The 25,843-nt window shown below is 32.4% G+C and overlaps 1 protein-coding gene across 1 annotated transcript; it reads left to right on the top strand.

The window, feature by feature from the left end:
- The first annotated feature begins 2,443 nt into the window (after positions 1-2,443).
- On the top strand, positions 2,444-24,476 carry LOC134693853 (mitochondrial 2-oxoglutarate/malate carrier protein-like). Its single transcript, XM_063554794.1, has 10 exons — positions 2,444-2,594; positions 6,173-6,234; positions 7,256-7,346; positions 9,355-9,444; positions 13,259-13,378; positions 13,937-14,027; positions 14,385-14,475; positions 14,716-14,815; positions 20,030-20,081; positions 21,073-24,476. The coding sequence occupies exons 1-10, from the start codon at positions 2,536-2,538 to the stop codon at positions 21,244-21,246; spliced, it is 930 nt and encodes a 309-aa protein (XP_063410864.1). The 5' UTR covers positions 2,444-2,535; the 3' UTR covers positions 21,247-24,476.
- Positions 24,477-25,843: the final 1,367 nt, after the last annotated feature.

Raw genomic sequence — 25,843 nt, 5'->3', positions numbered from 1 at the left:
CTCGAAAAGAAGTACACGTATTTAGGAAGATGGGGACAATCATGTTGAATACATTTTGATTGATTGATTATTGGTTGTTTAAAGCCCAAAGGCAAATATTGCATCATGCATCTTCAGGATGAATACAAATTAAGAACAAATACAATAGTTAAAAACAATAGTTAGGTCGTGTAATAGAGACCGTTCGGGGATATTTGGACTGCCATTGGAAAATGAGAATCAGTATGAGTTGGATAGGGACAGTCTTGCAACAAGCCACCTGTGGACCACTGAAATAGTTTTTGTAATGGTTCTTACCGTGCAATCGGGGAGTTACCAGTTTTGTAATGGGCTGCCAAACCACATATTTAGACAGGGTCATTTCCCAATTTAATATAGACCTGGAATGGCAGCTCATGCGGCAGCTCATTACAAAACTGGTAACTCCCCGATTGCATGTTTAGAACCATTACAAAAACTATTTCAGTGGTCCATAGTTGTCTCGTTGCAAGACTGTCCCTATCCAACTCGTACTCTCATTTTCCAGTGGCAGTCCAAAATATTGAGATTAGAGAGTTTTCCTAATGTTCAAGAATTTTGTAATATTTCTACTGTAACTTGAATGGTTACACTTTACCCTAATTCCATGTACTGTACTGGCTGTGTCAACATAGTATGTTTAAAATTTATTTGACGATTTCTTCATTTAATTAACAATCGGCAATGCTGTTTGGTTAATTATCCCGAACATTCTGAATAATTAAAGGCAGTGGCTATTTGACCGGCACCGGCTAAATAGCAAATTTGCTATTTAGCCGGCACTGAATAAAACTGTTCATTGATGTGATTAGTAGAGAATATAAAAGCTTGATAATAATTTAAAATCACAAAATCAAGCATTAAAAATACAGTACAATAAAAACAAAAATTGAAGATGTTCATAAATAAATAATTTATAATATTAATTCAAAGCATGAAAACACATTTGTATATACATTACTAAATACTGGTATATATTTTTTTCTAAAATATTTATAAAAAAGTTGATGTACAAATCTGTGTAAAATCTATGGTTTAAATTTTCTGCCATGCTATAAAAATAGTGGTATCATGGTTATGTAAAACTACGTGCATCTTAAAAAAGACAATGCTTTAGGTTGTTTGCTTCGAATTTCAAAAGGACACATGTTTTAACATTTGCAATTGTTACAAAACCAATTATTTGCCTTAAGAAGTTGTTTTAATCTAGCACTAGCTAAATGTTGCCACTTCAAACAGGAACTACACATTACACTGGCTTCCTTTGAATCTGCATCATGTGGGCATATGTTGCATATGTAGATATGGTTCTTTTTCTTCTCTTTATAAACGCTCTTAATAGCTTCCCATGCATCTATTTGACAATACTTTTTGATTAAATCAATGTTTACAATTGAGTCCAAACAAGAGGCAGTTAAAAGTTCAGGTTCTTGCTTCAACTGGTTCCTTGAGTTCTGTGGAACTTTTCTTATGAAATGGAACACAATTGCCGCTTTTCGATGACAGTTTGGGTCAAACCTTCTGGCCTTCCACGTTTCTTCATATTTGGTAGAAGTAATAAATGTATGAGAAACACGCGATCCACAACAACTAAAATCCAATAGGTGTTCTTCTTTTTGAGCGGTATCTCATTCTTCTGCTTGCGAATAATCTATGTGATGTCCTGACTGTGTTAATCATCCAACTATCTGACATTGCTTCAACAACAAACAAGAGAAACTTTTTTTTTGAATTGACCCTCACTTGGCCATGGCTTGTTGTAGCTGTCACTGATATAATTTCTCTATCACCACTTTCTTTCTGCTCCAGTTTCACTTCAGACCTGAGTAAAAACTGTTTCAGGGTATATGCCCAAGCACATGGTGTCACCAACTCTTGATATTTATACCAGGTGAATCAATCGAAAATGCTGAACTGACAGTCCTCTTTTGAAATATACCACTTGTCTTGAGGTCTAGTTCTGTTCGCAAAGAATTTAAGGCAATTATATTTAGTGTTCAACAAAATCTGGTAATGTGAAGTAGTGATGTAGCACAGATTTTTCATAAATATTTTAGAAAAAATATATTTAGTAATGTATATATAAATGTGTTTTCATGCTTTTAATTATTATCATAAAATTATAGATTATTATTTATGAACATCTTCAATATTTTTTTTGTTATTGTACTGTATTTTTAATGCTTGATATTGTGATAACATGCTTTTAAATTATCATTAAGCTTTTTTATTCTTAGCTTATCATCAATGAACAGTTTTATACAGTGCCGGTCAAATAGCAAATTTGCTATTTTGCCGGTGCCGGTCAAATAGCAAATTTGATATTTAGCCGGTGCCGGTCAAATAGCCACTGTCAAAATGTGTTTCGGACTCGGGTTCGGATAGCTACCATGTATTTATGTTCTACCTTTTGAGAAGACAACTCTAATAACACACGTGTGGAAGGTCAAGGTTACCCCTTGGACGGACCAAATTTTGACTTCAGTAACCTTCAGCTGTTAAATTCAAAACAGCAAAATGTCATCAAAAGAAACTATTCCCACTGGAGTAAAGTTTTTATTCGGAGGTGGAGGAGGGTAAGTTTTATTCTGAAGTTAATTGCACAACCGATAAAAGTTTCATTACAAAAATGATCACGTTTCAAGTGCCGGATCACCGGTACGTTAGCTGGTCAGTCGTTACTGACAGTATATCATTTGAATGTCCTATGACGAAGAACCTTAATGATCCCCTAAACTATATATTTATATATCTCCATATTTCCGCACTCAGTCACAACTTTGACTATTACGTGCCGTTGCATGCATGGCTTATTTACAATTTAAAAGAAATAAATTTGCAGTAATATTATCCTACCGTAGTCTAAGATCGTTCATCTTGTCAGTTCGTTAGGTATTTGTGTTTGAACTTAACACACGGGGAAACTCCGCATTGATGTCAATACGGTACTTCTGGCGTAGAAAAACAGTGCAAAATACGTTTTTTCTCCACTTTTGAATAAAAAAACATTTCTAAAGGTAAGTTTTCATTCTTGTTCTCAATTATTGCCAAAAAATGCCAATTTTCTAATGCCCGTTTCAATCCCAACTTCCGAATATTTAAAAACATTCTAGAACTTCACAAAATCCCATTTCCGGCCTCCATTGCTTTGTGTACATTCCATTCAGCGTCATCAATCTTGTAGCAGGCAATACAGGTCAAGCAAATCGTATTTTTAGGAATTTATAAATGACATGCTCCTTACCTCTTTCTCGATTTTCCCGCGAAAAAAACCCAACCAAAATGAAAGGAAAACTATATGAAAAAACGATGTCCATGCCATAATTTTGAACAGGCATATAGAGTTGGTTAATAAGAAACAATTTACATTTATTTTTCATAGAATTTCCTTTTTATTCATTATAAAAAGATCGATATTCTGACCATCATGACTGTAGGTAAATATTCATTCAAAATTCCCTTGATGTCAAAAGGGATGGCAAAACAAGAGTTTTCCTGTTGAATAAAACCCAGAACTATTGCAAAATATTTTGAAGCAATATCCCAGAAAGAAATAACGTAATTGACGTAGACTGAAAAATCCCCTAATTGACAGTAGAGCAATTTGATTGGATATAACGGATTGACATCACGTGATTTTGACTCCATTGAAATTTTAATGTAAACAAACAAGGTCAGAAGGTTCCGTATGGGACATCATCGTACATTTAGTTACTGACAAACAATTACGAGTTATCAAGCTTGCCAATGCATGGTTATAAAAAATTAAAGCTAAGTCTACAGAAAAAATAAGAAAAAAATAGCCTTACTATAACGACTTAGCATTACACCTGGATACATTAGTCATTACATAATTTGCATTGGTGCTTAGAAAAAATAAGTAAAGTAAAAATATAACAGTGATTTTTTTTTTTTTTGTGGATTGTTATCCTATGTATATTTCTTGTTAACACTATGTACATGTTATGTAGTTTTTAGAATATTTGTGAAAGAGCAGATTAGAAATCTGCTCTTTGAAGCCGTCGACTGTTGTACAAAGGATTGCTGATGTAGGAAGTATGTTCCATTGTACTATTGTATGTGGATAAAATGAAAACTTGTATGAATCTTTATTTGTTTGAATTTGTTTAAAGTGGTTGGTATGTTTATGTCTTGTTCTACTGTCTGATTTAACAAGAAGATCTTTAGGGTAAATTGCTATGTGTTTGTGTATGATCTTATAGAATACCACTTCTTCTTCTTCTGGTAAGCGGCCACGATCATCTGGTTGACTATTCTGCCACATTTAGGTGTGAGCGCATACATAATTTTGAAAATTTAATAAACAAGAAGAATGGGTGCAAATTAATATATATACAGGTGCAATTAAAAATATGTCATTTAAATCTAATGACGAAGCTGAGCCTTGAAAGATTCAGGACTCAGACTTTTGGTGTGAGGGTCCCAGACGCAAGAGCTGTACTCAAGCTTAGGTCTGACTAATGACATGTACAATGTATGCTCTTTCTTAGATTTTTTGGGATGAAACTTTAAGGTTATGCTTTAAAAAATTAAGTTGTCTGTTTGCATTAGCTGTTACATTATTTATGTGTTTATTCCATTTTAGATCAGATTGGACGGTTATGCCTAAATATTTTGTAGCTGTTTCAGTTTGGACGATGTGACCATGAATGATGAAGTCATGGTTGACCGGTTTCTTTTTTTGTGTAATTTTTAGTATGGAGCATTTGTCTGGATGGAATGACATTAACCAGTCTTTTTCTCATTGTGCCGCTGGATTTAAATCCTGTTGTAGTGTCAGCATCATCTGTGGTTTTGATGTTTCTGTAGATGATGCTGTCATCGGCAAATAGTCTTAAGGTGCTGTGTTGTAAATATTCTGGGAAATCGTTTATGTAAATGAGGAATAAAATTGGGCCAAGGACAGTGCCCTGTGGCACCCCAGATGTTACCCCAGTTTTTTCTGATTGTTCTCCATCTAGCATGACTGTTTGTGTACAATTGTGTGAAAAGTCACCAATCCATTCCAAGGTATTATTGTCTATGCCGTAGTATTTTAATTTGTAAAGTAACCTTTTGTGAGGGACTTTGTCAAAAGCTTTGGCAAAGTCCATCACAACGACATCAGTTTGTATGTTAATATTGTAGTCTTATGCAAGGTCCTGAATGAAAGATAGTAATTGTGTCTCACAAGAGCGTTTTGATCGGAAACCATGTTGTAAATCATATAAAATATTGTTTTTTTTGAGATGTTCCATTACTCCATAATCCCCCATTTTGTCTCATGTAGAATTTTTAAATCTTTTTTCAATTACATTTTTTTCAATGTTTGTTTTCCTTTGAAATTATTGTTAATTTTAAAGTAATAAAGAAAACATAAATTTGAACATAAAACAGTAGGAAGACATGGAAAACTACCTATCAGATCTTAAAATTAAGACCTATCAAATATATTGGGTGGATGGGCTATCATGGGAAAAAATGACCTATCAGAATTTTTTTACGGCAAGGACTGTGCCTATCAGAATTTTAAACACAATACCAGATAATGCATGATATGAAACTGTCTACAGTCGAAAGCACCTCTAAGATCTGACATGGGCAATTTTGTAATCCCTAAGATGTTATTATTTTTAATCATTTACTGCTGCAAGACCCTCAGAAGTTTTTTTGCATAAGTGTACGTGTCAGATGAAAAAAAAAACAAGTTTCACCCCTAAGATGTATAAATTTTACACCCCTCTTAAAGGATCATATCCATCCCTCTTTAGCAGACATTAACTGGAATGACCCAATTTGAAACATTTTTCAATAAAGCTTGACTAAATGATGAATGCCAACTGATCAGGGGCAATTTCTTCCTACCAGGATGAAACTGGTCAAACAAAACTGTAAGCAAGGGAACACAGCATGCTGAATAACACAACCAACTCACAGACATTATCTTGTGAAGAGTTGTCTCATTGGCAATCATACCACATCTTATTTTATTTATTGAGGACAATGAATTAAAACAATTTGTCTATGAGCCAACCAGAAATAAAGAACAATTGACCTTCTTATCACCAACTGTCCAAATGTTATTGTACATATGTACATGTACATTCATTCAGTTTTATGGCAATACTTACATTTTTAAGAAAATATTTTCCAGGATGGCAGCCACATTATTTGTACAACCATTGGATTTAGTGAAAAATAGAATGCAGTTAAGTGGTAAGATTCATACACAATATATCAAACAGGCTGTACATGTACCTTCTATTAATATATAATAATATTTGATAATGCAAATACATTTGTACTTCAATTTATCAGACAGAAATAACATTGACCGTGAAAACAAAAGAAGTGTAATATTTCAAGAACTGTCTACATTATTAGGAATCCTCCAAACTGAATACTGTGGATTCATTTGTTTTTGTGGATACCAATTTTCTTGGATTGTTGAAAATTGCATTTTCATGAACACATGATTTCATGGTATTGCAAAAGTCTGCATACAACCTGATAGAAAAATTGTCTTAGGTTGAACAATTAAATATGCAGTTTGCCTGTACCCACGAAAACCATGAAAAATTGGTAGCCAACAAATAATAATGAATGAACAGTACAGTATGCTAAAATATATTGACTTGGATCAGAATTAAAAGTTTTCATAAATGTTTGTTGACTTCCAAAAATGTGAAGTACTTTACTATTTTAACTAAATCATATGAAAAAAGTTTTGCCTTAAACCTAACAGAAAATTTTTCAACACCTTAATTTGTGGAATAGATTGATATTGGCTTCTTTTATTTCTGTGGCCTCAAAATGATTAGTCACTAAACTCATCAGAAAATTTATAGTGAGAACTTTGATATTTATCATATTTACGGGTACATGTATATTAACTTTCAAAACAGTATATAAATACAACAAAACACTCTAAAATTTTGTGCGGAAATGAAATCGCATTATTCATGTTGGTTATAAGGAAGGCATATTGTTTTTATCATTGAGAAAAAAAATCCAATAACTGCTCTGAGTAAGATATATATTGCCTTGAACATACTGAATTGAGATGGTGAAAATTGCACATGTCACTTGTTTTTAATTTGAAAATTTTATTGTTTGAGACATTGAGTCAAGACATTTTCATCCCATTCTAGGTGGTGATAGAAGAACACTTTGTTAAAAAAAGCTTGTTTATTAATAGATAAACATCACATATATAAAGACTAATTATGATTTGCAGGTGAAATGGGTAAAACTAAACAATACAAAAACACTGGAGATGCACTTGTAACTATATTGAGACAGGAGGGTGTGAGAGGAATATATACAGGGTGAGTAACAGTTAGGCAATTATTTTTGCATTTTGATAAAATTGTAAGCAGTGACCATAGAATCAAACATGCATGTATGTGTAATTATTTTGTGGTAACCGTATGATTTCCTGAAAAGAGATTAGAATTGTTTGTGATATAGTGAAAAATAAAATTAACGGTACCCAGTGGTAGTAATAAAATTAACGGTACCCAGTGGTAGTAATAAAATTAATGGTACCAATTTTCTTTCACCAGATGCGCATTTCGACAATACATGTCTCTTCAGTAATGCTCGTGGCCAAAACATTTGAAATCAAAAGCTTATATAAAAGATGAAGAGTTATAATCCAAAAGCAGTCTTCACGCCGTGTGGCAGCCCAGGCTAGTAAAATTGCCCTTGGGCCTGTAAAAATCATATCTACAGGCCAACAGAATCTAACTAAAATTTTTCAAGAATTGAGATCTGGGCCTGTAGATTTAACAGTTCATCATGAAGACTGTCCAAAAGGTCCAAAAAGTATAGCCAAATCCGTGAAAGGAATCAGAGCTTTGCATGAGGGAGATACGTTCCTTAATTTATAATAATTTCTAATATTTTGTAACAGCAAATTTTAATAACACAAGAAATCCTTTTTAGCTCACCTGGCCCGAAGGGCCAAGTGAGCTTTTCTCATCACTTGGCGTCCGGCGTCCGTCGTCGTCCGTCGTCCTGCGTCCGTCGTCGTTAACCTTTACAAAAATCTTCTCCTCTGAAACTGCTGGGCCAAATTAATCCAAACTTGGCCATAATCATCATTGGGGTATCTAGTTTAAAAATTGTGTCCGGTGACCCCGCCAACCAACCAAGATGGCCGCCACGGCTTAAAATAGAACATAGGGGTAAAATGCAGTTTTTGGCTTATAACTCAAAAACCAAAGCATTTAGAGCAAATCTGACGTGGGGTAAAAATGTTCATCAGGTCAAGATCTAACTGCCCTGAAATTTTCAGATGAATCGGACAACCTGTTGTTGGGTTGCTGCCCCTGAATTGGTAATTTTAGGGAAATTTTGCTGTTTTTTGTTATTATCTTGAATATTATTATAGATAGAGATAAACTGTTAACAGCAATAATGTTCAGCAAAGTAAAATCTACAAATAAGTCAACATAACCAAAATGGTCAGTTGACCACTTTAGGAGTCATTGTCCTTTATAGTCAATTTTTAACCATTTTTCGTAAATCTTGGTAATCTTTTACAAAAATCTTCTCCTCTGAAACTACCAGGCCAAATTTAAACAAACTTGGCCGCAATCATCATTGGGGTATCTAGTTTAAAAATTGTGTGGCGTGACCCGGCCAACCAACAAGGATGGCCGCCATGGCTAAAAATAGAACATAGGGGTTAAATGCAGTTTTTTGCTTATAACTCAAAAACCAAAGCATTTAGAGCAAATCTAACAGGGAGTTAAATTGTTAATCAGGTCAAGATCTATTTGCCATGAAATTTTCAGATGGATTGGACAAACTGCTGTTAGGTTGCTGCCCCTGAATTAGTCATTTTAAGGAAATTTTGCCGTTTTTTGTTATTATCTTGAATATTATTATAGATAGAGATAAACTGTAAAGGGAAACAATGTACAGCAAAGTAACACCTAAAAATAAGTCAACATGACCTAAATGGTCAATTTACCCCATAAGGAGTTATTGCCCTTTATAGTGAATTTTTAACAATTTTCATAAAATTTGTAAATTTTAACTAACATTTTCCACTGAAGCTCTTAGGCCAAGTTCACTATAGATAGAATGATTGTAAGCAGCAATAATGTTCAGTAAAGTAAGATATACAAACACATCACCATCACCAAAACACAATTTTGTCATGAATTCAAATGCGTCCTTTGTTTAATATTCACATAGACCAAGGTGAGCGACACAGGCTCTTTGGAGCCTCTAGTTTTATTATGAATTAATATTGGATGATATGTGTTTTGTGATTGAATGACAAGTACATGTAGGATTGCTGCTTATCATATTTGAATATTTCAGTCTTTCAGCAGGACTGTTAAGACAGGCAACATACACAACAACACGACTGGGTGTCTACATGAGTATATTTGATTATATATCAAAGTCAAGGTAAGTCTTAATTAAAGTTGAATTATAAAAATGTAGTACAAATGTATATGTTCCGGACCAAATGAGTATTTGGACCATAAGCGTATGGTCATGACTGTATCGGTATATATATACTCATATGGTTTGACCATAAGGGTATGGTCGGGATAATTAACAGATTAAAGTTAATACTTTTAAAATCTTCATAAGGTATTCAGGGCTCACACTACTTCAGAATTATAGGGAGAAGTGACTTCTCTTTTTGAAACTGATAGGGAGAAGTGGTGAGATTTGAAAGAGAAGTGCTTGTTCGTGCGGTGCGCTACAATGGTTGGATTTTACTGTAGTATAATACGGTCATTTGTAAGTAATGTTTTTTTTATATTGTTCAATTGATATCTGAGTATACAATTAAAGTAACATTTCAAATTAAAAGTTGTTTAAATTTTACTAAGGTCCTTGTGAGAAACTACCAACTAAATATTTAGCCCTAAAATTTAAAAAGGTAAAGAAATTATAATATATCAATTACAATTTAATTAAAAACTATCTTGTGTATGAAATTCAGTGTTTCTCATCAAAAGATACATAAAGGTAAGCTGGGTCATAATATATTGATATTAGTGTAATCAGGGTTTCCCCTGGGTCAATTATTTTTTTCGCCACCTCTTTCGCCAAAACAATTTATTTTTCGCCACTTTATAAATTTTTTTCGCCAAGTAACACAAATATATATATTTTTTTTAATTTTCCTTTGTTTTCAGCCCCCCCCCCCCTAATAAGAAGTGGTTTTTTTTAATAACAAAACGAAGCATCTTATCACTTGGAATTGATCCCTCGTGTAAGGTGTAGTCATTACATTTAAGGCTTGCTCTCATGCCAACCTTTTGAATAGATTTCTTCATAACGAGTTTTCTTTTCTAGACCATCGTAAATAAGTAAAACTATTTGCTTGAAACACGTGTGTCACTGAAACGACTTTTAAATACCCACTCAAATCAAAGATCTAAATGAAAGTTAAATGATAAAGTTTTAAATCAGAGTCCTTTCTTGCTTTTGAACATTTTTCGTCATAACAACAATTTTCTTTTCTGGACTTTCATTAAAAGAAGGAGAGGAAGCGTAAAAAATTTGCTTTCAAACACGTGTGTCGCAAAGTGGTTAATAAAATCCCTATTGTGACATGTGACAGAAGCCATTTAACCCTATCATTTTGTCATATCATACAATCTCAACACCTTTATTAATTAGTCCTTTGATGTCGATAGCTATGAATGCAATCAGCTGATTATTGATTTTCTGTCAAAATCTTAACGAGTTCAAGGTGAATTCCGAGTATTGTTTGATCGGTAAAGTCAGAGAAACCCGAAAAAAGTAAATAAACAAGATGGGTGAAAATAAATCGTTATATATATTTCTTTCGCCAAATTCTTTCGCCAATGACGAATTTTAATCGCCAAAATTATTATTTTTTCGCAAATTGCGAAAATGGCGACCGCCAGCGGAAACCCTGAGTGTAATAGTCTAAGAGTTAAGCAACTTTACAATAGTTTACAACAATCCATATAAATTATAGGGAATTATATACACCAATCAATGATGAGTTTATTTAGTTGTAACCAAAAGTCTTTTAATGCGTGGGGAATGCGTAATTTTTCCTTTTGGGATCGATATTCTTCTGTCAGCTGTTCAATCCGTTCGTTCGTGGTAATTTTTGTAAAAATACGGATTTCGGTCATAGCAGGTCCGTTTCCGATCCGTAGTTAAGAAATCGGTCAATGGCGGACGGCTGCAAGAAAATTTACAAAAATAAACGATGTTTGACAAGTTATTTGGAAAGGATCATGACGTTTTTAATGCAATAAATGGATTGAATATTTACTGGAGGTAACTTTTATCAGGTTTAAATGAAGTAACAAACTTATTTTGCAGCCGAAAGTTAGGTTGATGTACGTTTTCGAGTAACAAGAACCGGAACTTTCGGAAGTGCACGAAGTGATAAGAAGTTGTATTTTTATTTAATAACTTGATACACACTGCAAAAACAATGCTTCAACCTCTTTTCATAAGATAATGAATCGTTTATGTCTGAATTTCTTTAATTATCAATAAAAAATTGATGTTTCATCAACTTGGTAAAAATTGAAAATGTCCGATGACGGAAGCGACTGAAAGCGAGTATCGTAAACAACAGGGCGACTTGTCTTGGCTTTTGGGGGTCGGGGAAAGCGAAGTGACGGTAGGGAAAGCGACTTCTTTGCCCAAGTCGCCTGGTAGCGTGAGCCCTGGTATAACCCTTCTAGTTGTCACGTCATTAATAAAGACGGTATCAAAGGTCATTTTATTATATTATAATGATAAAAAGATTAATTCAATGAAAAATAAACAGTTTCATGAATTTCCTTTCCTCACTGGTCACAACTAAAGTAAACACATTTTTTACAGAATGATCGGTTTGTTACTACGCTAGAATGGCAACATGTCCACTTAGCAAGATATTTTCCCAAATTTTCGTAAAGAACTGTTATGGAATTCCCAAGACATTACATATATATTTCACTGCACGAAGCTGATAAAATGGTTAACTTTTCACTTAAAAGTAAAAAGTGTAACTGCTAAGGATCAAGCACAACCAAGACATACAAATGCAGAAAAGCCATGATACAATGACTAGTACTGTGTGGAAATGAATTTCACCTGACACATAAATACAAGAATGCGATTAGCGATTATTAAAACAGTTCAAATGCATATTTGAAAAATACATACATGGTCCAAATACTCATATGGTCCCGCCCATTAATAACCAAACCATAATATACTCATATTGTCTGACCATACATGTATGGTTGGACCATAGGCATATGGTCAGACCATATGAGTATATGCATATGGTCATGACCATACACATATGGTCCAAATACTCATATGGTCCGAAACATATACATGTATGAGGTGTTTGAGAGAAGATGAACACTGTGCATAAAAGAAATGTGAGTTTAAAAGAAATGATGAACAATTCCACAGAGTTCGCAAAATCTTTTTTTCCCTGGTGGTCCTTAAAGAAAATCTGCTGGTCCTCACTATTAGTTCTATTTAAAAATACTAAAATTGTGTCAGTCCTATGCAAAAATTTTGGTGGTAAAATCCTGAGGACCACCACTTTTCACGAACTCTGATTCCAACAAAAGATAACCATAGCAGACATCTAATTGTTGAGCTACTTTAAATGTTGAATGACCAAAAACTGATTTACAAACTATTTGAGAATACCTTCTAGGAAGGGAGATAACCTAACCCCGAAAAAAATTGATCATCAAAAAAGATTTATACCAATGCCAGAAATTAAGCATCTATGAATTAAACAATCATAACTTATATCAATTAAGGTTTGAAGGAATATCAAATGAAATATTTAAATAGATAAGTAATTCAGGCTTTTACGAGCCTCTTGTTGATGTCTACAGAACATATGAAATCATGATGGGTGAAAGAAACATGAGTGTTTTATATGATCACCAATTTTCTTCCCTGTGATGTTGACATTTGGCAGATATTGAATGATAAAACAACATACAAGTATAAATGAAAAATACAAAAAGAAGTTCATAGTTTATAATTCACAAATACAAAAATCTAAAGAAAAAAAAACATGTCATGAAATTGGTACAGTATGATTTGTCTTTGTTTTCATAACCATATTTGGAACAAATATTGAAAAGATTCCACATCCTTTTTACACCTTTGCTAGAAAAATGTTCAATGTTTTAAATGTACACATGCATACAGAATGTTGTATTTAATCATCAAAATATGACACATTGATTTTTTTCAGAGAGGGAAAGCCTCCAAATGCATTTCAGAAGCTGTTTATGGGATGTACTGCTGGTGGTATTGGAGCCTTTGTAGGAACACCAGCAGAAGTTTGTCTCATTAGGATGACAGCTGATGGGAGGTAAGAAAGAGGAAGTTAAAAATCAAATCAACCAAATTCTGTACCAAGGAAATCCATAAAATGGGATATATCCTATGACTGAATAAAGATGTATTTACAGATTTTATTTGCATAATGTATGTGTATAAAAAAGAATATGTGGTATGATTTCCAATGAGACAAATATCCAGAAGAGACCAAATAACACAGAAATTAACAAATATAGGTCACTGTGTACGACCTTCAAAAATCAGCAAAGCACATACTGCATATGGCCTAATTTATGTACCAAAAAAGAATGAAAAACAAATATGTAACACATAAAACAAATGTTCAGATTGATATTTTTTATTTTAATGGCTAAATCCAACTAATTAATCAATTACATTAAATATTTATTGGTTTATTTGCATCCATATGTATATTTGATATTTTGGGATACATATAAACAAGATGTAAATTTGATATCATCAATTATCATGATTATAGTTACACCCTTATGTTTAAAGAATATGTGAGTACAACCCTTATATACTCTTAAAAAAACAGTTGATCACTTTTATAAAAACCATTTTACAGATTACCTATTGACCAAAGAAGAGGTTACACTGGAGTATTTAATGCCATATCTAGGATTATTTCAGAAGAGGGAATTTTAACTATGTGGAGGGTAAGATTAAACACTACACAACAGGGTTTCCCTGGATAAATTTTCATTATAGCCACCACTTTTGAAAAACAATATTTTGCCAAGTAAGATAAAGATATATTTGTTGAGAGTTTTCTTTCTTAATTTCTAACCAGGAAAAAATAAGTTTGCAGCATTGTTATCTCATTTACCATAACTCTACATATCAATTTTATAATCTACATTGTAATAAATAAACACTTAAAATATGTCTGTAATACTCAAAATTTTTCAAATAGAAATGTAGTATAGTCATGATAGTCAGGTCACTGACCATTGACTCCTACGATAGTTAAACCTTGTCAATCATTCTAAACCATAGTATGTTAATTTTTACAGGGATGGCAGCCGACTGTTGCTAGAGCTATGGTAGTTAATGCAGCACAGTTAGCTTCATATTCTCAAGCTAAAGAAGAACTAAAGAAGACAGGTAAATAGATTAACAGTAGTTCATTCTGTAGAAATTGAGTATTTTCACTTAGAACTGTACTTTGTTTAAATGCGCCATATAAAGTATTAGATTAATTATCAAACCGTGCTTATTTGTTGATGCTTAATATTAATAACTGACCTTATTCAAGAATCATATACTGAATTAAAGCTAAAAATAGAATTTTTTGTATGTTTATGATTGCTGTCAATTATTTAAACAGTGCTTATATATTTTCAGGATATTTTGGGGAGGGTATTTTCCTACATTTTGTCTCCAGTATGTTCAGTGGTTTAGTAACAACTATTGCATCAATGCCAACAGATATTGCAAAGACAAGGTGAAGTATTACATTATTATTAGGATAATTATCTATGATGAGTTTATTGATGTACACAACATTTTCTTTTTATCCCAGTTCTGAATATCCCAGATGGAAAATATAAACATGAAAAATCTTTGGAAATTGAAAAGAAATTTGTAAGATGATTATTGACTGCAGTAGGGCATAAGCTGTAGGAACTATAGATATATGCATAGCTTGTCGGAAAATACGCGAAGTACTAACATTACGTTATTGTAACGTTGTTACCATAACGCTATACTGTGTGACGTTATATTATATGCATTAGCTATCACAACGATTAAACGTATAGAAAACACAACGCATGATTTATTTAGATTATTCAACATTTAATGGTGCCGTAACCTTTGAATATATATGGATTCAAAGCTGAAGTCAGTTCGTGCTGGACACAAAGGAGCCGTCACGAAGCTACTGGTGAAATTCGACGAGTTAAAGTCAAAAACAGACACAGAAGTTGACGAAGTGAAAGCTCATGATGATGCCGTCACGCAGAAACAGAAAACATTGATTGACCTGAATAACAGACTTTTGGAACAGACATCGGAGGAAAATCTGGAGCAGGAAATCACCGACTCAGATGAGTATATGTACGAACTTGATTGTAAAATTAGACAAATTCGGAAATTTATTAAGTCCTTTGATACCAGTACTATAATTTCGCATGATATTGTTGGTCCTTCAACAAGCAGACTTAACCCAGACGCATATAATTTCACACCCGAAGCTAGAGTTGATATGAACACATGTGCAATAGATTCTATCAACCAGCAGTATTCAATGCACGCCCCTGCAGTTCATACCCGTCCGTCAGAGAATGTCATGTTTCAAGTCCCGTCAGAACCGAGATCTTCAAAATCTAACTACCATAGGCTTCCAAAGTTAGACTTACCCTATTTTAATGGAGATATTCTCAAGTGGCAGACATTTTGGGATTGTTTCGAGTCATCCATACACTTCAACGACACATTAACGCCAATCCAAAAGTTTAATTATCTGAAAGCCCAGCTGGAGGGAAGCGCAGCGCAAACAGTAGAGGGATTCGCTTTGACAAATGGTAACTACGAAACCGCAGTCAACCTTCTCAGAGATCGGTTCGGACAACCTAGCAAACTGATACATGCTTACATGAAAGCACTCATGAATTTACCCGCACCGACAAATGATGCTTTTAGTTTAAGGTCTTACGGAGACAGATTAGAATCATACGTACGAGGATTAGAGTCACTTGGTCATACAACAGAGATGTATGGTTCGCTTTTGGTACCTTTAGTTTTGGACAAGTTATCCATTGACGTAAGAAAATCGATTGCAAGAGAACACGGGAGAGATAATTTGATGTTGCAAAATCTACGAAAATCAATAACTAAAGAGATTGAAATACTTGAGACAGGACAGGGAGTCATGGAACCGGACAGATTGCACACCACAGCATTTTTCACAGGTACACAACCAAGATCACACAATAAAGGTAAATTAACTGACACACGAAAGAAGGTAAATACGCATACATGTATTTTTTGTTCAGGTCAGCACTATCCAACGGAGTGCTCTGAAGTAACAGACGCAAACGCTAGAAATCAAATAGTAAAACAGAAACAGCTATGTTTTAACTGTTTAGGGTCACACCGGGTGGCCGCATGTAAGTCTACAAAACGATGTAAAAATTGTAATGGAATGCATCATGCAAGCATATGTAAAGGGAAAGAGGTCATTACAGATACGAAGCAGGAGCCGAAAATACAGCAGACAGCTATCAACGTGGTTGAAACATCAGACACAACTAGTGTATTGCATGCATCACAAGTAAGTCCCGATCTTTCTCCTAAAAACAGCAACTGCACCAGTTTTATATAACGACGTAAAAACAGAATGTAACATCTTATTTGACGAAGGAGCGCAACGTTCCTTTATCACTCAGAAATTAGCCGATAAACTTGAAATTAAAACAACAGGGAAAGTCAGCATTCATCTGTCTGCGTTCGGAGATTTATCTCAGAAAGTTCGTAACTTAGACACTGGAACAATACAACTACAGACCGACACAGGAGAAAAGGTGCATATTAATACACTCATTGTTCCAGAAATTGCCGTCCCAATTAAGAACAATATTTCCCTGACTACAAGGAGCTTGCCACACTTGAGAGAACTTAAACTTGCACATTCTATGCAAAGTACAGAACGTTTCGTAATTGACTTTCTCATAGGCGCCGACCACTATTGGGACATTCTCGAGGACAAAGTAATTACAGGAAACGGACCCACCGCTGTTCAGTCAAAGATCGGATATCTATTATCAGGACCGATCAATAGAAACATCAACCAGCCATCAACAGTTCTTGTAAACGTCATCGCACACAAGAAAACAACTATTGATAACGAGAAAGGCAATTCCACAAAAGAGTTTTCTCAGAAACATAACCATCAAGATGATGTACCTTCAAGTATGATCGTTACCAAAAGAAGACCCTTTGAGGAAAACATCCAAGGAAGTGACTATCTACCAAGACCGCCCGAACGAACACACCCTCAACTGGTGGAGTCAAGAAGCCACATAGATACAGGACAGAAACTTATAATGAAAGAAATTTACAGCTGAACCTGAAATTACCGTGTGTGCTAGAAGGAACATCCATGAATGGACTAAAAGATAAACTGTAATTGTGTTCAGTCAAGGTTAAGGAACAAGTTTATTTTATTTGAGATGGACATTAATTTTAAATTATTTATCTGTATTGTGAATTTTACATTTGTTTAATTGTCGTTACGTATTTCACTTTTGTCGGCCCCCAGAATGTCGGAAAATACGCGAAGTACTAACATTACGTTATTGTAACGTTGTTACCATAACGCTATACTGTGTGACGTTATATTATATGCATTAGCTATCACAACGATTAAACGTATAGAAAACACAACGCATGATTTATTTAGATTATTCAACATAGCTCATTTATAACATATTTATTATCACGAAAAAAATAATGCATCTGCAAAAAATCAACAGTTCTTTTTATACATGAACCATTGATAGAGTAATGGGGTTATTTATTGGTTCATTTTAAGCTCACCTGGCCTTAAAGGCCAAGTGAGCTTTTCTCATCACTTGGAGTCCGTCGTCCGTCGTCGTTAACTTTTACAAAAATCTTCTCCTCTAAAACTACTGGGCTAAATTAGACCAAACTTGGCCACAATCATCATTGATGTATCTAGTTTAAAAAAAATTGTCTTATAACTCAAAAACCAAAGCATTTAGAGCAAATCTGACGTGGGGGTTAAATTGTTCATCAGGTCAACATCTATCTGCCCTGAAATTTTTAGATGAATCAGACAACCCATTGTTGGGTTGCTGCCCCTAAATTGGTAATTTTAAGGAAATTTTACTGTTTTTGGTTATTATCTTGAATATTATTATAGATGGAGATAAACTGTAAACAGCAATAATGTACAGCAATTTAAGACTCAAAAATAAATCAAAATGACCAAAATGGTCAATTGACCCCCTAAGAAGTTATTGTCCTCTATAATCAATTTTTAACAATTTTCATAAAATTTGTAAATTTTTACTAACATTTTCCACTGAAACTACACAGACAAGTTCAATATAGATAAAGATAATTGTAAGCAGCAAGAATGTTCAGTAGAGTAAGATGTACAAACACATCACAATCACCAAAACACAATTTTGTCATGAACTGTCTGCTTCCTTTGTTTAATTCACATATACCAAGGTGAGCGACACAGGCTCTTTAGAGCCTCTAGATTTAGTAAAGCCTTCCAATTGATATTTTATAGTGTATTTTTCTATGTTGTGATGTAATACTATTGTTTCCAAAAAGGGAGAAGATTGGGTACCATAAAAACATTTAATCCTGCAAATGTTTGCACCTGTCCTAAGTCAGGAATCTGTTGTACAGTAGTTGACGTCTGTAGTTCATACATGTTTCATATGGCGTTCATTATCACTGAACTAGTATAAATTTGTTTAGGGGCCAGCTGAAGGATGCCTCTGGGTGTGGGAATTTCTCCTTACATTGAAGACCTGTTGGTAACCTTCTGCTGTTGTTTTTTCTATGGTCGGGTTGTTGTCTCTTTGATACATTCCCCATTTCCATTCTCAATTTTATTCCTGTTTTTCGTTTTTATATAGATTAGATTGTTGGTATTCCCCTTTAATGGTTTTACACTAGTAATTTTTGGGGCCCTTTATAGTTTGCTGTTCTGTGTGAGCCAAGGCTCCCTGTTGAAGGCTGTACCTTGACCTATAAATGGTTTACTTCTTTAAATTGTTACTTGGATGGAGAGTTGTCTCATTGGCACTCATACCACATCTTCCTATATCTATATTATGTAAATAAAATAAAGGTAGAAGAATATAAACTAGCACTGATCTTTCTATTTGCTACATATAGAGTGGGGTGCTCATTTTCGCCATATCGTTCCATGTTTTCTTCAGTTTATGTTCAGGTCTTTATGTTTTTGAAGTATACTGATATTTCTATATGAAGATAACTTCAAATGCAAAATATTCTTAGCTTAAACCTGTTTGGTTTGAGTAAAATCATCTGAAAAGTTGGATTAAAGGGTGTTTGAAATTTCCTAAAAAAAAATCAACGGGGACACATATTCGCCGTTTTTACATATCTATTTAAAACCAAATAATTGCAGCTTTAAACAATATTTATCAAAGAAATTTCATTATAGAAGAATAGCAGACATTTGAAAGGTGTAAAAAACTGAAATTTAGGGCAATCAGTCAAAGAATTACTTAGGAATGCTTCTTTGAAATCGTTTTTGTCATTTAGGAAATTGGCTGAAAATCATTGTCCATTTTTCTGTCCTTTGCCGTAAGTGCCAAAATTTAGTCTCATTTTCAAAAATAATCATATTTGTTATAAAAATATACTTTAATGGCATATTTCTTCCATTTCAACCATCCTTTGAAGTTTTTACACCTCAAAATCATAAAACAGCGAAATTGTGTCCACGGCAAATATGAGCGCCCCACTCTACACATATTAAAAAAAAAGATGATACTGCTGAGAAATCCATGTTGTTAAATTATCTGTGCTCTGTGAAGTCGTCCAATCCTGTTAATTACACTTTGATATCACAACAGGTTGAAAAAAGATATTAAATATCATTCTTTGTATGAATTTTCTAATCATTACTTGTTTTTTTATACTTTAGAGTACAGAACATGAAGATTATTGATGGAAAACCAGAGTACAAGAATGCTTTGGTATGTGATATATTTTTCTAATGGAAAAAGTTATTTTTAATATTTAAGGAGGCTCTCGGGTATAAGATTTTCAGAAAAAAATCAATATTAATTTTTCATTACAAATTTGATTAATTACCTTTAGAAGTTGTTAATTTATCATAAAAAAAATCCCCAAAAATCAATTTGTGTTGGCCCCAGGTGACTTTTAAAATGTAGATATCATTGAAAAAGCTCCAAATTATCTCCCTTTGGTGCAAAAATGCCATTTTTTGGCATTTAAATTGAAATATCTTTTTTTAATCATCAGTGACCTATTTTTTTGTTTATTTCAATGTTATTTTAGTCTCTTGTGCTAAGTTGTCTAATTGGCAATCATACCACACCATCTTTTTTTTTTTTTTTTTTTTTTTTTTATCTATGAGAGTTATTTACTTGGCTAAGATGCTTGTTGCTGTCTTTACAATATCATGATAGAATTTCAGACAGTTCAATCAGTATTCTCCTAAGTCCTTAAGTATATATAATAACGTTCTTGGTATTTCAAATATTGTAATTTTAGAAATTTTTGTACCGTTTTTATTACATGTGTATTGTAAAAATTTGCTATGGGATAGGTTTGGCAAAAATAAAGCATAACAGTTAAAGTACTCTAATATTGCTTGTTAGTTGTATTTTCTTGAATCACAATAAAAAAATCTTCAATTTATATCTTTTGTTGAACAATCACAACAATGAAAACATGTAAAAATGCATTTCTGAAATTACAATATTTTAATCATACAGTTTAACATTAAATTCTTTCAGATGAATAATTCTGCATTAACTTTTTCTTGCCAAAAATTCTACTTTTTAAAATGCTTACACCTCACAAAAAGTACATGTGCCTAACTTTCCTTTTTTATTTCATAAACACTATCAACAGAAAAAGAGATCATTTAGGCTTTTAAATGTAATTATGGACAACTGCCAATATTTTGCCTGAATAAAATTGTATATTTTGTCTTTTCAGGATGTGATATTCAAAACTGTGAGCAAGGAAGGATTCTTCAGTCTATGGAAAGGATTTACACCTTATTACTTCAGATTAGGACCTCATACAGTTCTTACATTTATATTTATAGAACAACTTAACAAATATTATTACAAATATGTACTAGGTGTTGAAGGCCATGGGGGTTTATAATAAAATTTAATTTAGGCTTTTTTGGTGTTTTATAAATTCTACTTTCATTGAAATGGAGGATGGATCATTATGTGGTGTAAAACTAGCTTTTATAAATATTCATAAATGAAATCTAACACACATCAATAGGAATTTGTTGTTGTACAACATAAACCATATATTCATCAACCAATTGCAAGTGAACAATTCTATTAAGGAATTTTAAAGGGCTGTTTGAAAATGTGACAGCTGTGACTTGTGTTAATCCAGGGTTAAATCATTTGAATCGAGTATTTTAACCTCTCACACTGCATGGTTTATCATGTTTCTGGTGTATAAACAATATGAATCTCAAATTAATTTGTCAAATGTTATATATAATTAAACAATGCCATTATATTTTAAGTTTAGCTATCATACTATGTATACATTTTTTTTTACATACTGTGGATTCATTTTTATTCGTTGAATATCAATTTTCGTGGATTTCGTGGTAACCTGGGAACCACAAATTCAAATGTCCAATGATTTACAAGTTTTGTTCAGGAATTTATGCAGACTTTTGAAAATCATGAAATTAAATATCCAGGAAAAATGCAAGGTTTCCTCAATCCACGAAAATTGGAACCAACGAAAATAAATGAATCCACAGTATCCTGTTTTAATTCAGATAAATGTAAGTTTTTACACTATAAATGTCAGTTGGTATTATGGACAAAAATTGGAAAGGTTTTATGAAATCACCATGTATACACCTTGCTCTTTAGCAATTCATTATTTCTAATCTACCATCTTGCCTGCATCTTTTGTCCTCGTTCTAGTTCAGTGTTAAGCAAACCTTGTACAATTTTCAAGGTCAATTTCATTTTATGGAAACAGAAATTAGAATTTTAATTGTCAACTTATGCCAAACTTTCATTTCATTTGTCAACTTATGCCAAAATTGCAGGGTATGTCTTATATTTATTACCTTATGGTAAGAATTAAATTATTTAAATGCCTGAATAGGTGCAAGCCAGGGCCGACCATGCAAGGGCTGTATAGCGAGTCAAGGTAGTTAAAAACTTCCATAGTTGGTTTATCTGATTATAAACTCAGAGGGTTAATATGTTTGCCTAACAGGGGCATTTATAATGAAATAGATATTCATATGAACTTATATCCTAGTTGTCAGTTTAACAAATATAATTTCTATTTAATCGCACTAAAAATATATACATTGTGTACATTTAATTGATATGTAACAAGATTATAAAGCATATACATGTGAACCTTGAAATGAGATATGTATTTTAGTAGGAATAATAATATTTTGAAACTTTTTATTAGGTAAAAGTTTTCAAGATTTTTTCTACACCTACTTAAGATATTAAATAAAATAGCATAATTTGTATTTATTAAAATTTATATGCAATATACACATATTGTATGAACTACCAAATTTTTCCAATATTACAGTTATTAATTGTGGTTTAACCAGATTTTGTAGTACATTGTACTTGTTATTTTATTATTATTTTTATAGATATATATACATTTCATATGATTAATTATTCCTTATTTGATAAAACTTAGAAAGAATATATAGCATCAACCTGGTGTGTGTAGAAAAGTGTTTTAACAATCATTGTTTTTCTTATAAAAGGAAGTCAAAAATCAATTGTAAATAATGTGTCCTCATCCAGCAAATGAATTATATATAATTTAGAATGGAAAGGGGGAATGTGTCAAAGACACAACAAGTCACAAGAAAGAATAAGTAAAGGCAGTTGTGAAGAAACTGCTAATTAGTGGAAAATTGGTACTAGTATCAATTTGAGAAAAAAATTTACACCGATTAATTTGTCTACATTCTTTATAAAAATTCTATGTACATATGTTTTACTCAATATGGGGTTTTCCTAAAATAGAAAATACAAAAGAATAAAAAAAGCTAAAAGGAACCAGTATAACATGAGCAAAATATGATAATTATAGTGGAAGAAATAATGTGGTTGAAGCTAGACCTGTACAAACTCTGTTGCCTTCTATAATAGTGTGTCATTTTTCTATTCAAAAAATTATCCTGACCGTTAAAAAACGCAACAAGCCTCAATGAGTTTAAAAAAAAATTTAGTCAATGAATTTGTTTACATTCAAAATCTAGAATAGAAACTATTTAAAAAAGCTTCTTTTTTTTTTTAATGAAAAACAGTTTTATTTTTGAGAAAATCCATTTATGTAATTTTTTGTACTTGTATAATACTGACATTGAACTTCATTGTTTTGTCTATTCAGTTGTTTTGTGTGTTGTAATTTTTGTTTGTTATTCATATTATGTATTTATTTGGGTTAATGAACAGAATGCAAACAAATTATCTCCCTTAATTCATATAAACTAGGAAATTACACATTATTTGCAAACATATCAAATTATATTAAGTTGTGACGGTGTCATTTTGTCTCCTTTAACATAATAGGAAAAAAGTGTTTGTGACAGTGCTAAAGTAGAAACATGAAAGAGTCCTTACAAAGATAAAGGTATGCTAATTCTATTTAGGTCAAACACAATGTTATGTTGAGTGTAGGATTTAACACACCACTGACATTTTCAAGTCAAATAGGTTATACCTTATAGCAAGTATAATGCAATAAGATTTTTTATTTACATATGCACAGAATGCACTAAATCACTCATGCCTCTTAATAACTGTATATATTTGTATTGTAAATTCTATAACAGTATTGCTTTTGAATTATATATTGTTAAATAGATAAAATTCTCCACACTTTTCTCTTTCCAAAGTTGAGAACTTTACTTATTAATAAAATGAAAAATGAAAGATGATTGGCCAATTTCAACCAAATATTTTAAGTATTACTTACGCCAAGAGGAAGGGAAAAATTAATAAAAATAATATTATTAGTTATTTCTTTATAGCTATTAAAAAGATTTATAATGTTTTAAAAAGATGAACCAAATTAAGGCAGCAGCAATAGTGATACCAACATTATCAATAAAGACATACAAATTTCATAAATGGAAAATTAAATACCGTAGTATGGAGAGAGTCCACTGTACCAAAATACTATATAATAATTATAAGAAGTATTTTTGTAATTTAAATTTTGAAATTTTTAATAGTGTGTTATAGAAATAAGTGCATTTTTACCATTGTTAAGTATGTTTATTTTTGTCACCTTTATCATGTGCTTAATTTGTTTGAACCTCAAACTAATGTTACATTAAAATAAAACAGCATATTTGATTATTCAGTGTTTTGTTGTTGGATTTCCCACAACCTGTGGATATTACATACATGCACCCAGGCAGTAGAAATATATACAGTGTATACCAAATAAAAAGAAAGCCTAGGGATATGAAGATGTGGTATGAGTCTTTTTATGATCCTTGAGAAAAAGAATTTTGTGATATTGCTAAAAGACATTTGTGTCATCATAGGCACTGCCTTGCATAAGAAAAACCAATCTCATCTATTTTACATTTTTGTCCTAAAAATCAATAGATAAATGACTTGGAACAAATTAAGTATTTAGTTAAATAAACAACAGGAAAATTGTCAAAACAAAAAATATATATTTATGATATTTATACTCATATACTGATGTACAAAATTGGCATTATTTTTTTACTGATTGAAGATTGGTAAAGACAAAAAAAAAACGAATAACATACTGTCTTCTGTCAGTAAGGAGAACATTAAATCAAAGACCATAAGGTTAATTTCCTCTTCTGTCTCATTGTTTATGATTGATTGTATGTTGAAAGTTGCTAATATTAACCTTTTACTATAAGACTCAACTAAACTTACATATATGAAAGGTCCATATAAATAAAGTCAAGGTCAGAAGAACCCTGACAGATGGACATGAACCCCTTACTATCATTCCATACACTTCAAAAAGTCAGAACCTTTTTATACAACCGCAAATATTGAAATTTTTTTGGTTGTTTATTGGTATGAGGTTGGCTTCTCCATCGTCGTCATCAGAAGACATTTGGTTTTCACACTATAACTTAAGGAAAAGTAAATAGCAATCTATGAAATTTTAAACACAAGGTGTATGACCACAAAAGGAAGGTTGGGATTGATTTTGGGAGTTTTGGTCCCAACAGTTTAGGAATTAGGGCCCAGAAAGGTTTAGGAATAAGGGACCAAAAGGGTCCAAAATTAAACTTTTATTTAATTTCATAAAAAATGAATTATTGGGGTTCTTTGATATGCCAAATCTAACCATGCATTTAGATTCTTAATTTTTGGTCCTGTTTTCAAATTGGTCTACATTAAGGTCCAAAGGGTCCAAAATTAAAACTAGTTTGATTTTAACAAAAATTGAATTCTTGGGGTTCTTTGATATGATGAATCTAAACATGTACTTAGATTTTTGATTATGGGCCCAGTATTCAAGTTGGTCCAAATCGGGGTCCAAAATTAAACTTTGTTTGATTTCAACAAAAATTGAATATATGGGGTTCTTGAATATGCTGAATTTAACCATGTATTTAGATTTTTAATATTTGGACTCCGATATCAAATTGGTCCAAATTGAGGTCTAAAGGGTCTAAAATTGAACATAATTTGATTTCATAAAAAAATGAATTCTTGGGGTTATATGA

Source organism: Mytilus trossulus, chromosome 12, assembly GCF_036588685.1.
Source record: "Mytilus trossulus isolate FHL-02 chromosome 12, PNRI_Mtr1.1.1.hap1, whole genome shotgun sequence".
In the NCBI taxonomy this organism is placed as follows: domain Eukaryota; kingdom Metazoa; phylum Mollusca; class Bivalvia; order Mytilida; family Mytilidae; genus Mytilus; species Mytilus trossulus.
This window is presented reverse-complemented; position numbering and strand designations above follow the sequence as displayed.